The sequence below is a fragment of the Alosa sapidissima genome, chromosome 1, assembly GCF_018492685.1.
Source record: "Alosa sapidissima isolate fAloSap1 chromosome 1, fAloSap1.pri, whole genome shotgun sequence".
NCBI lineage: Eukaryota > Metazoa > Chordata > Actinopteri > Clupeiformes > Clupeidae > Alosa > Alosa sapidissima.
The window spans coordinates 31,106,859-31,120,025 of record NC_055957.1 but is presented as its reverse complement, the minus strand read 5'-3'; the positions used below and the strand labels follow the sequence as shown (position 1 = coordinate 31,120,025).

Genomic DNA, 13,167 nt, shown 5'->3' with positions numbered 1-13,167 from the left:
TTGACATTGTCAAGTTTTTGCAGCCTGTTGACATTCCTAGCTGAAAGGCATCCATATTTCATATTTTAATATGGAATAATTCAAAATTCATAATTATTGCAAGAATGCATTGCGACATCTGCAAACTTTATGTTTAAAAAACCCCCACTGGATCTGCTACTGTCGTGTGACTAGTGGGGTCTCACTCACATGAGTGTGAATAGGCAACAATTTTTTCTAATTTGAGTGACTATGAGATTCCTATGGCGAATACATTCATTCTAAAATATTTGATTATGAAACAATTAATCAAATGTTAAGCTTATTAGCAGCATATAACACAAATGTTTACTTTAAGCGACTTTACTAGATGTGACTTTACTAGATGTGAATAGTGCTGCAATGATCCCAAATGATTGCTGAGCCCCATTCAGGTCAGGCTGAAGGCAATTAGCCATATCAATGGTGCAAACAGGTATTGACACAGGTTAGAAAAGCACTGCACATTTGAACATCTAGGTCAAGGGCTCACCACACCACTATCAAAGCCCTTTCTGTTCATCTTACATCTAGGAATCTCAACATTTTGTTTTTATGTCAGATTTGTAGATACATTGTAATACACAAATAAACATACAGAAATAAAGTACACCGTTCTCTCTACCGCTATATTTCTCTATCTCTCTCTCTCTCTTTCTTCCTCTGAGGCAGCACAATCGTTGCTATGCAACAACCCGTAACTAAAACTGACAACATGTGGTAGTAGGATTGAGCAATAAAATACCTTTTTAGCCAATCAGAGATTTGGAGTTACTGTGTGCATTCTACTGATTCCTTGGCTTTTTTTACAATCCTTTTACATGACACTTTCCATTTGATTTCATTCCCCAATCAAACTGATTATTCTTTTAGAGTTTGATGTGATCAAGCCTGTCAAGCACTACATTGTACACAATGGGATTTTACAGCAGCCATTTCCATGATTGAGTGAGTTGTACTCACACATCTGTGCATAAACATCTGCATGAGTATATTCATGTGCCCTGTCATCTTGCTGGACTGGCTGTTGGTGCATCCGTGTCTGTCCCTGCTCCTCTTGATTTATTCTTTTGACTTTCCTGTAGCCATTGTCACTCGAGTGGAGAATTCATTTTTATGGGTCCACCTCAAGTCTGCACAAAGGCAAGCATTGCCTTGTTTTCCCCACCGACAGCTCTAAAGAAAGAGCCTCTGTGTGCTTTCTAGGTCACATTCGATGCTGCACGCCGGCCATCTTTAAAGATTTATTGGACATATTCAAAAGTGCAGCACACATGTGTTAGAGACAGACAGAACGAAAGAGCTAGAGTGAGAGGGAGGGAGAGGAGGAGAGGAAAGAGAAACATGGGGGAGGAGAGCTGTTAGCGCTACATGAAATGCGGCTGGAAAGTTTGCCTGTCTTCCGGTTGTGTTTTTCCCCCTCGGTCTCCTGCACTTTAATTGAGCCAGCTGAGCTTGACCTACTTTGCCACCCAAGCGGAACAATTAACATTTTTTGAAGTGCTTTCATTAATGGCGTCCATTTCTGTCTGTGCTTTGTGATGATGTAGTATATACTGAAGTCCCCTTCATTGCCTAAAACTGTCTCATTCAGTACCACCACTTGAGCAACTTCCAATTAAACATGAATGATCATGTTATGTTATTGTTTGTTCAGCCATGCATGTTGAGCCAAAGCAAATGATGGCTCTGACATTCAGAGATAAGGATTTTTCCAGTTTTAAGAGGTAACTACATTTAGTACAAAAACATTATATTTTACGTCACAGTCCACTCTGTGCAACACATCCATATCCATGGTTACTATTACACACAGTTTACTAAGCATCATTCTTATCTTTTTTTCTCTTTCCCTCCTTCTCTCTCTGAATCATTTATATACAGAACATGTAGAAATGAAACAAGATTCCAGTCCTATATGCCATTGTAGCTATAGGAGGTGGTTATAGATATAACATATATCAGTTATAAGATTAAACCTTGTGTGATGCGCTCTGACTGGGGTACTGGCAGATGCATTGATTTTACCCGCCTTGTGGAAATTTGGCTTGGGATGTTGAAAACCTGTTTTAGGTAAAAGTTCAAATGAGGACATGCGTCTCTATCCCAGAAAACCCTGCGAACAGCAACCACATTTTTATTACTGTGCCAAGTTCTTTTTTTGTTTGTGTGTATGTGTGTGTGTGTGTGTGTGTGTGTGTGTGTGTGTGTGTGTGTGTGTGTGTGTGAGAGAGAGAGAGAGAGAGAGAGAGAGAGAGTGTGTGTGTGTGAAAGACAAAGCGAGACAGAAAGTGTGTGTGTGTGTCCATAGACAGACAGAGGAAGAAGTATAACGGGAGGGGAAAGAAAGAGAGAGCGAGTTGGGGGCAGGGAGGGATCAAGGATGAGAGAGAGAGAAGGAGAGAAAGTAAGAGAGAGAAGGAGAGAAAGTGAGAGAGAGAAGGAGAGAATTTGACACCTTGTTCTCTATGGCACTCTAACAACTGAGCCATTCCTCAAGTGTGTGAATCTGCAGTTACTGGAGTCTGCCCTCATTTTCAGAGACTGACTGTATTATTCTAGTTTGGAAATGACTTATATTTTCTCTATAATCTATCACTATAACTTTCACTATAAGCTATATATTATAGATTTTATATATATACTGTATGTATATTACAGATTTTCTATATGAATGCTATTTATGATATTCTCTCTCTCTCAGCTTCTCTTTGTGTTCCATCCATTCCATATCTACAGGCACAGGCAAGTATGACACATGGCAATGGCCCCACTACCCACAATGCAACAGAGCAGAGCAAGTGAGTGGGATTTAATTGGATATTAGTACTCTACCACATCTGAATTAATCAAATCAATGCTGCTCATTAATTCTACAAAAGAACATACAATTATGTTCTTATTAGTGCTCTCACAGGAATATGGCCTTTCATCTTTCCAAGGAACATTGGAAGTTGGAAAGGGTCCAGTGCAAGGAGTTCTTCTCTTGTCAAGACCAACAACACATGACATTTAAACTCCCCAGGTTCTTTATAGACATTACAGTATGTTTTTTTTTATATTCCTGTCGATTGAAGTAAACAAAGTGATATTTCTTTTGTAATATATTTCCATTCTAATGCTAAAATAAAGATTTGACTGTGACAATCCTGACCATTTCACAAAATGCATCAGGTCTGAAACAAACTAACATAATCATCTAACATGCATTCTATTTAATAATATACACTTTTTTCAGTATACAGCATCTGTATAACTTCCATGTGCCATCTTGAATTCTGGATAAAGGTCATGTTGTTTCAATAGATAGGTAGCACTCACACTTATTGGAGAAACTGGACAACAATGCACTCACAGCTAAACAAGATTTCAAATAAGCAAAACATAATAGAAAAGTGTAATCCAGCGCATAAAAGTAGGTCATTTTGTAATCGTTCCAGTTTTTCATCTTTATTCTGCAATCTCATTACTGTATATCCATAAGTGTGAACGAACACATAAACCTGAATTCCACCACTGTGTCAAAAGGAGATTTCCTCCAGCAGAGTTTCTTCCAACAGAGACTCAAAAATTATTACATTACATTACATTACATTACATTTAGCAGACACTTCTTGACCAAAGTGACTTACATATGTCAGCTATATTACAAGGGATCACATTGTCCCCGGAGCAACTTGGGGTTAAGTGCCTTGCTCAAGGGCACAACGGTGGAAGCTGGGAATTGAACCGACAACTTTCAGGCTACTGCACGCTAGCCCAGCTCCTTAACCACTACACTACCACCGCCCCCCAGATGATGTGTTTTACATGTTTACATGAAGTCCCCCTGGAGTGCACTTTTATTCAATGCAACTTTACAGTAAAGACACAGAGCACAAGAAAATATCCCCATTGGGTATGTCAATCTCAGGGCAGTAGACGACCATCCTAAATATACATCTTCTGTTTAAAGGCCCAACCATTTAGCTACACGATCAGTCAGAGCACAGGGACTTCCACCCTCTGTCTGCTTCATCTCTGTTCTCCATCCCCTCGTACACACAACTGTTTTGAAATCCAATCCATATCTTCCACATCCATACTCCTCCACTGAACACACATTCACATACAATTTCACATTTATACAGGTAGACAGAGACGAGGGGAAGAGAAGGGAAGAGAATTAAGAAAGAGATCAACTCACTCTGCTTATCAGTATAAGTTAATGTTGATATTTAGGGTGGGTACATACATACATAACTTTTCAAACATTTAAAATGGGATGGGACAATTAACAAACAAAAACAAGTAAAGGGGATAGTGATGAGCAAAGCAAGGGAACATGGATATAAGAGAAAACATGGAAGGACAGAAGGAAAGAGGACAGAGAGAAATAGATGGTCAGAAAGGGGCTGACAGAAAGAATGAAAGAGAGTGAGTGAGAGAGAGAGTGAGAGAGAGACAGAGACAGAGAGAGTGCTGCAGATAAGGTGTTGAGATGTAAGCCGTGTTGCTCGTGCATGGCACTGGGCCACCCTGACTCTGACCGTCATTCAGTGTGACACTCAGCTAAGCTGAATCTCATTAGTCCTGCTGTGGCACTCATCCAGTCAACATCAGCCCTACCCCAGACATATGGGTCGCCTTCAAGGTAACTGCCATATCATTCCCCATTCCCCCGTATGGCTCATTATCCCTCTTTTTCTTCTCTAGCACTCTCCTTCTCTCTTACTCCTTACATACACACACACACACACACACACACACACACATACTCACATTTCCACTACACCGGTTATTGATTTAAACCCTTGGTGAAGTCATGCAAGCATTAAAAGAAAACAATTGAATTTATTGCATGCAATACCCATGGGCTAATTATTTTATTGTTGGGCTTTGAACACAAATAAAATTGATTCCTTTTGATGGCAAGGCAGCATTTTTAGGTAGTGTGGGGGTGTAGCAAAAAAGAGCAAATAAATAAATAAAGGTGATAATAATAAAAAAAAGACGGGGTCAATTAGGGTAAAGTTGTAAGAGAAGTGATTTATAATACAGTAAAGATTTGAATGTATAAGCAGGAGAGATGTGCTGTACCTCTAGCCCATACACAAATTCAGGCCAGCCAGATAACATTAACATTTAAATATACTCTTTCCCATTGGGCTATTTAAATTTTGAATGTAAATAATTTACGCAACACCTCTTGGGAGCCAATGGAAAGGGACCACTAAATTATACACATATACGATGCAAGTATGATGTTGTGATTTTATAAAAAGCAATGCTATAGTTTTGATTATATGTATAGTCAAACTATCACAATTAAGGGTGTATCACAATACCATAATTATTATAATTAAAATGGGGCGGTCAAAATAACTGATTCATTTCGATTAATTAATTTGAGAAAAAATAACTGATTAAAAAAAATAGCGCAGATTAATCGATTCCGTATGACCTTTGACCCCAAGCCGTTCTAGTCAGTAACCATTAGACTGTAAAATGAAGGGGAGAGAAGAAAATGTGCTGCTTAGATCATTGATTGGAACATTTACTTTTAAAAAACGGCCTGATGGTGTTGATAAAAATAAAGTGTTGATTAAAATAAAGTCCTCTGCAATGTCTGCAGCAAGGAATTTGCATATCACCGGAGTTCGTCAACTCTAAAGTCGCACATCAACGCAAAGAAATTGTGTTAACATTGAGGGGAGTGTTAATTTATTTTCATTGTGTCCCCTAGGTTATATCTGTGGCCTGAAATGCCTTGTATGTGGAAAAAAAAAAAACTTCTTTCCGAAGCACTTTTGAATTTATTTCCTCAGCATATTAGGTCATTTCATAGATTAGTATGGCCATTATTTGAACCATGAAAATAATTATAAAAGAGTTTTTGAACTTTAATGTCACTTATGCTAATTATTCAATGATTCATTTGAATTTCAATATTTAAAATACTTTCACAGCAAAAATTATATATGCGATTAATTTAGATTAATTAATCACAGAGTATGTAATTAATTCGATTATTTTTTTTAATCGATTGACAGCCCTAAATTAAAACATAATAAAAAAAAGAATTTTATATATATATACATACATACATATATATATATATATATAATGAGTAGGAGAATATTGGTTATAGTATACAGCCCTGTAACTGCCCAATCTGAGACCTGAAACCTAAGCAAACATCAGGTTTATTCTTATCAGGTTTAGTTCATCAAAAGGGAATCTGGTTTATGGCTTTCTTGAAAACTTCCTGCACTAGCAGATACAAAAATAAAAAGTGATGCAACCAGGAAATGTACAGTCTGTTGTGCATTTATTTATGGCCCTCAGTGACTAGTTGCCATTTTTTAAGGCTACCACACAATGTTCAAAGCAAAACAGGCAGCAACAGGCAGGCAGCAAATAATCTGAATCCAGAGGTAATCCCAACAACCTACAACACTTGGTATATTATCTTTTCAGAAATTGTGAATAAACAACCATTTTCCCTTGTTGGTGATTGTTATGTAAGAGGCTCACATTCTTTCTCTGAAATACCCCAGTTATGGGCTACTTTATAGCCCCGTTGTTTAGTGTTTTCCTCTTGATTTTATTTCATTTTGTTGATTCTCATGCAACTAGGCCATTTCACTGGACTGGCTAGAAAACAACTGTGTCACAGTTAAACATTTTGCCAGCCAATTTTGCCAGCAACAAACAAAATGGAAATTCTGTTTTTGCCTAATGTTTCTTTTTGTTTCACAGTTCCACCCACGTGGCTGTGGATTTGATTGTTTTTTCACCGCAATACATGACGAGGATCATTAGTCTGTTGTGCCACAGAATGGCCATGGCCTCAATGAGGACAAGATATTTGCATTGCACAAGGCCCTCTTGATAAGGACATACTGAATGTTGTTTTAGTACACATAACATTTCTGATAAGATGTCAACTTCACCGCACTGTTACAATAGAGTGAAGGGATGTGTTACATTGTGAGCATAGTCTAATAAACTGTACTTAAACAACAACCTGGAGCCTACCCTTTAGTTCTTGCTGTCTGTGCCAAAGGCAACACCTCCTGTGTGTTACACAACTCCCCTTATCTCCACTGTTGTTATTTATCCATTGTCACAAAACAGCATTTAAATGCTCTTCTGCACTGACTCACTAAAACAGCTTTAAAGCACCATTGGGTTCCAGGTTGTCCTCATTATACATATGCAAACTGTGATCCTGCAGGTCACCTTTGGCTCAGTATATTCTCCATTAAGGATGGGATGCAGCGGACGCACTAATGCCTAAAACACGATCCTCAAATAGAACTCTATTCCACGCTCAACATGCACTGCAGCTTGTTCCATGCACCATCATTCTTACCTGGACATGTCGGTGATGCAGCTCTGCCCTGGATAACCCTCTCCTCTTGAGGACAGGCCCCCCTGTGACATTCCCGGCCGCGATTTCCATGATTCCATCAGCGCCGTGACCGGGGAGATCAGATTCATTAACGGATTCGTCTGGTCCCTCATGTCATGCCGTGCAAACGACATTGTTCCTTGTGCTCCTATCTGGTAGTGAAACGAGTGTCCTCCAGAGTTAACGCCAACGATGGCTGATGTTGGCCCATTGCTGCTGTTCTCAGAGTAGTAGCTGTTATCAGTGGCTTCCTGCTTTATAGCCTTGGTCAGGCTGTTGCTGGGGAACACACCTGGCTCATAGTTACCATTAAGAGAGGAAATGGGTGGTCCCAAAATGCCAGAGAGACTATACTCATCAATATTATCCCTCAAGGACAAGTATGTGGTCTCGGAGGCAGGAAAGAGGCCCAATGAGTGCTGGTGTGGCTCACTGTAATGTGGGTTCATGCAGATATCCTCCTTATTGGGCTCACTTTTGATGTGGGTCACAAACGGGGGGTTTGCAGCACTGCCACTCTTGCTCCCACAACTAGCGAGACACATGCGAAAGTCTGGATCTGGCTCATTCTTGATATACTTCACCATTCCCATCTGGTCCAGGCCTACACTGTACATCTCCCCATCTATGTTTTCCACTTTTGGGAATTCAAAAACTTTGAAGTCACCTCTCTCCTGTCCCTCTGGGCTGTGGGTGTCACTCTGAACCAAGCCTAGTCCACTCGGTGGGCTTGACACAGGAAATCCAGACGAGGGGGCGTTTCTGGGGCTGGCCACAGCCATGGAGACCCCTGAGGGTGGGCTGGACATGGACGGTCGGATAGTACAAGAGCTTCCTGTGGGGCTGGAGACAGATGATCTCATGTTGGCACTGCAGGAGGGAGGCGAGCGCACACTGCCCATACTCTGAGGGCTGGACAGGGGTGAGCGCATTACATTCAGGGGGCTTCCGAGAGGTGATCCCACTGCGCTTGGCTCAATGGGGCTGCAGGTGGCAGAGCTGTGGCGATGGACCTGGGCCCCCAGGCTGGGCATGCCACCCGCTGCAGCAGGGTTGACGGGGCTTCCGATGGAGGAGCAGCCGGTGCTAAAGTATGTTGGGCTGGTGGTGGAGGTCACCATGGTGTTTCCTGTCGGGCTGGAGATGGAGGATGGGGCTGGGGAGGACAGAGCGGTGGCCAGGGCCGAGGAGGCCGCTGCGCTGCCCTCCGCTTGAGTGGTGCTGGGGATCTGGGACCCTGCTGCAAATGACCCTGGAGGAAGACCCTTCATTTTTGGACTCCCTGAGGAGCTGGCCTGGCCGTCCTCCAGCACCCCTCGGCCACAGGACGGGTAGAGTTTCCCAGGGCTACACTGGCCACCCTTGTCACCCTGCTGCACGCCAAACCCAAAATCCGCCTCCCTGGCCGCATTCATGTAGAGGCCCATGGACTCGGCCACAGTCTTGGAGAGCTCCTTTGAGTCTGTCTCTGACTTGCGACCATGGAGGGAGTTGCCGCAATTGCCAAAAGTGGGGAAAGCAAAAGGTTGGTTCTGGTTCTGGTTCTGCGAGACGCGGAGCATGGGCTGTCGCTCCTGCTCGGCTTTCTTCCTGCTGTTCTCCTTGCAGGCAGCAGCTGTGGCAGCGGCAGCGTTAGCGTTGGAGGAAGCAGAGCAGTTGACGTTCGCAATGTCCATGAGGACTTCAGTGCTGCTCAGACAGCCCTCCTCTGCACTGCAGCAAAGCTCCATGGCACTGGGCACCTGAGCCCATCTGTTCTCTGTGTTGCTTCCCTCGAAGAAACTTTGGTATCTTTTGGTCTCCATGACTGGATCATTGATGCACCCAGTGGGTCTCTGGGGACAACAAAGAGGTTGGTAGGAAACAAGGAAAACATTCTAGGCTGAAAACAACACAGTCATTCTGAGAATTATGCTACTGCTGAGTCCTCACTTGTATCTGGTCTGGTAAAAAAGTATGCAGACTGAGAAGTATGTCATATGCAGCCTTCAGACATTACATAGAAGGATTATAATACTGTTATTTGACAAATCTAGATAAAGATACAACTGATAAGAGTTAGATAGTTATTTTATGACATAAATATTACTGACTCCTAAATCAAATTCTAGTATTTTGAATAACATTAGCAAAATAAAATCAATAAAAACGAATGATATGAGGCTGTGTGTGTGTGTGTGTGTGTGTGTGTGTGTGTGATAGGCGGTGCGCAGAGGTCTTGGAAGTCTTGTTTACGGCCTGTGTGTGTGTCAGTGGGAAATACGAAGAGACACGAGAAAGCACGACCGCCGATGAAGGAGGGGATGGGCTGAGACCTGATCCGGCTGACACATGATGATCCGGGTGCCACAAGCCATTCCCTCTACTGTAGCCTGAGTCTGCCTTTGCGCTGAGTAACCAAAAAAACTTGACTGAGAGAACTTCGATAGTTAAGGTCACTACACGACGCAGGCTTTCCACAAAGTCACTGTAAATTCTGTCGCCTACATTCTTGACTGTGTAAGAGCCAGATGAATAAAAAAAACGACGAAAATATTTATCCAACGCTTTTGAAGGGACGTTTGACGGGGGTCGTATTTTTACTATTATAACTGTTGAGTTAAGAGTTGTTTCAGCAGATACGATACAATTTGTATGACATTATATAAATCCCAAAGTCAAAATGACAGTACGGCTTTAAAACACATGACGTATCCTGTACCGTTCTTTGTGCTCTCGACCTCAGGCAAGCGACCATTGGACAAGAGGAGACACACTGTCGCTGGAACTTCATCATGTCAGGCGCGGATTGGTCCGGCTCCTTTGTCACTCTAACATTTATTAGCTTTGCAGCCACAACATTACTGCGACATTACGTGAAATTCTGAATATCAAGAATTGTTCAGCAAAACATCGTATCAAACTTTTTTGAAACAAATCAGAGGGTTGATATTTATTAAAAACTACTGTATTTTAGTGCAGATGTATGCGTAAACACAGTCATGTTTTATTAAACTAATGTTGGCATGTCAACAGAACTTTTTGCATCCTTTCAAGTGAACCTAGTTGGTTGTGCTACGCGACAACATTATGCTTTGCAAACATCCTCGTCATATGTCGTTATGTTAACTAATGCTGACTGCGAGAGACTTTATCCGACAAAAAGCATGCATGACATGCTTATTTTAGTTGCTTTAAAACATTTACAGTGTGTTTCCACTTGGTTTACACCCCCAACATATGCGACAATATCAAAAAGTTAATCAGTGCGTTGACACAGGTAGGCTGTCGCAAGTTACAAATTAGTGAAACCAAGACAGCGCGGACGCCTAGTAATGACAACACCATGGAAGAAGCATACGAAACTCTCAGCATAGGCTATAGCGCGCCAGTGTTTTGACATGAAAACATAATTTTGCTTAAGTACAGTGAAAATAATCATTAACGTGACTTCAGCCTCGTTACTTGTCCAAGGTTATAAACACTGCACATGGATGCTATTTCACAAGACCACTTAGACACACAACTAGTTTTTCATTCGGAAATGGTAGGCTATTTGTGGCCCTAGCATATTATTATCATCAGTAGGCTAGTAGACCTATATATAATTACTACCACTGTCATTAGGCTACCATCATTAATGAAAATCCAGTCATAGGAATGATATTGGTAGTGACTGGATCAGATTTTAAATACCCCCTTGGCTTTGACTAAAAGATTGCTTTCCACATAGGATCTACGAGCCGAATCGCACATCTGATGACATTACAACTTATACGGTTTGGAACTGTTTTACAAAGTAAACTGATGTCGCAGTTAGTAATATTTCGCTAACAGTTTAAAAGTAAACAATTATCCTTGGACCAATATTCTTAAGTCCTTACCTTTATAACGACATGCAGTTTCGTTTGGTGACTGTGTCGCTGGGTAGCAGTAATCCAAGAGAGGTGTATAAATACACAAAACAAGCAAATAAGTATTTGTTCCTCACTATCCACAAGGTTGCGACTGTTATTTACTCTTGACGTGCATCCAGTAGTTTCAGTCTGACAGCTGAGCGCAGAAGTACTCGCAGCTGCCTATATCACTCGCAATCCTCAACAACACAACGCTTTTGACATTTCAGTCGACAATGACAACGCACATGGCTTTATCTGCTAATTCCCGATAGTGAACATTGTCAGAGATTTGCCATTTTTCTAGCTTCCCGAGAGTAGACCGATCAAAAGAGCTAGGCAGTCGGACTGACTTGCAGAGCAACGTCATACTGCTCATGAACCCTCCTACTGCAACGAGTGCAATAGGAACTCGGGAGGGGAATGCGCTCAGTCGTTGGCTGCGCGCTCAGGTAGCCTACAGTGTAGGCCTATGTTGTTACGACCGTGAAGAAGTAGGGCACGGTATTTTAATTACGCAGGTGTTAATCCAGACATATAGGACAGTGCTCCCCATGTCCTTACCTTTGATAAACTACAATAGTGCAGGGAAAGACCTTTTCCCAATCGAATGGGAAAGTTTTGTGTCAGGTGTGATAGTCAAGGCTATTTAAAAACGAAGATTCAATAACAGCAGTTTCAGAATTAGGATGACAAATAAAATCAAATGGCCTACAAATTTGCAAAACATTTGTGGAGCTAATACATTTAGGCTTATCCAATAAAAGCAGTAGCTTCCTTTAATGTTTGATCCAATCAGAAGCCTAGATTTAATTAAGCCTATCTTAATATTTTCATACTTTTATTTTTCAACAAACCACGCCTGATAAACTGGAGTTCACCACAGACAGGCTATAGCCTAATAATCGGTCCACACAGTGAAAGGATTGACTCTTGTCCACGTTTGTCCAGAAAGTGCTATGCATGCCCATTTTAAAAACATGTCCAGTGTACTTTTTGTGGACACAGCGGTGTAATGGATCTGACAATATTTCGCTGAATATTACTGAAAAGCAATGCATTATGTTTAGGTTCACTACACGCCGACCTGTTCAGCTTATGAAAATGAAAAGAAATAACGAATGTCGCATAGGGGGAACCTTTCGCCCACCAGGTGGCGTTATATTTCTATTACCGCCCTGATTATGACCAGACTTTCGACTCTTCTCTCCTTTCGAAGTCTTCCGAAAAACAAGTGCAATCTGTTCTCAGGATTAAGTGTTTGGTAGCATATGAATGCAAGAGTATAGGGTAAAAGCTTGTCTTTATGGTGTATGCCCTCAAAAGAGAGCACTGATAGCGAGAGCACTGACTATAGCATCTGTGAGACCTATAGCAAGACACGAGTTACATTGCAACAACAAGTGAATGACAAGCTCCAGTAGCCTATGTCATGAGATGATGGTTTCTATAAAAGTATCTGTAGGATGTGGGACCTCATAGGCTCTCATAAGTGTTTCCCTCAAAAATGCAAAAGAATGACGACAAATCATATATGGTGGTAAAACATAGATCACCTTAACTGGCAGAGAGGCAAGCACACACTCTAAAAAATGATTCATGAGGTTAGTAGATGAAACTTAAAATAAAGAACATTTTCAACATAAAAAAATAACTTTGTTACATGTACATGTATAGGTGAGTTGACAACTTAATTTAAGGAGTTTGTCAAACTGAAAAAGAAAAAATCTGTCTCAACTTATTAACATATGGATTTTCAACACACAGTCTTTCTTCCACCTAACAATAGATAATTATTAAGTTGGTGAAACTTGTAGATCTCGTGATCAAACTTATAAAGCTGAGTAGCCTACTGGACTGAACGTCAGAACCTTCCAG

At 41.3% G+C, this 13,167-nt stretch overlaps 1 protein-coding gene across 1 annotated transcript in view; it reads right to left on the bottom strand.

The window, feature by feature from the left end:
* Positions 1-11,692, bottom strand: part of nr3c2 (nuclear receptor subfamily 3, group C, member 2) — a 71,843-nt gene extending 60,151 nt beyond the window's left edge. The window contains exons 1-2 of the mRNA XM_042066866.1: positions 11,278-11,692; positions 7,376-9,249 (exon numbers count right to left, since the gene is read on the bottom strand). Coding sequence (XP_041922800.1) covers positions 7,376-9,219 — 1,844 coding nt within the window. The 5' untranslated portion in view covers positions 9,220-9,249; positions 11,278-11,692. The remainder of the gene's footprint in view (positions 1-7,375; positions 9,250-11,277) is intronic.
* Positions 11,693-13,167: the final 1,475 nt, after the last annotated feature.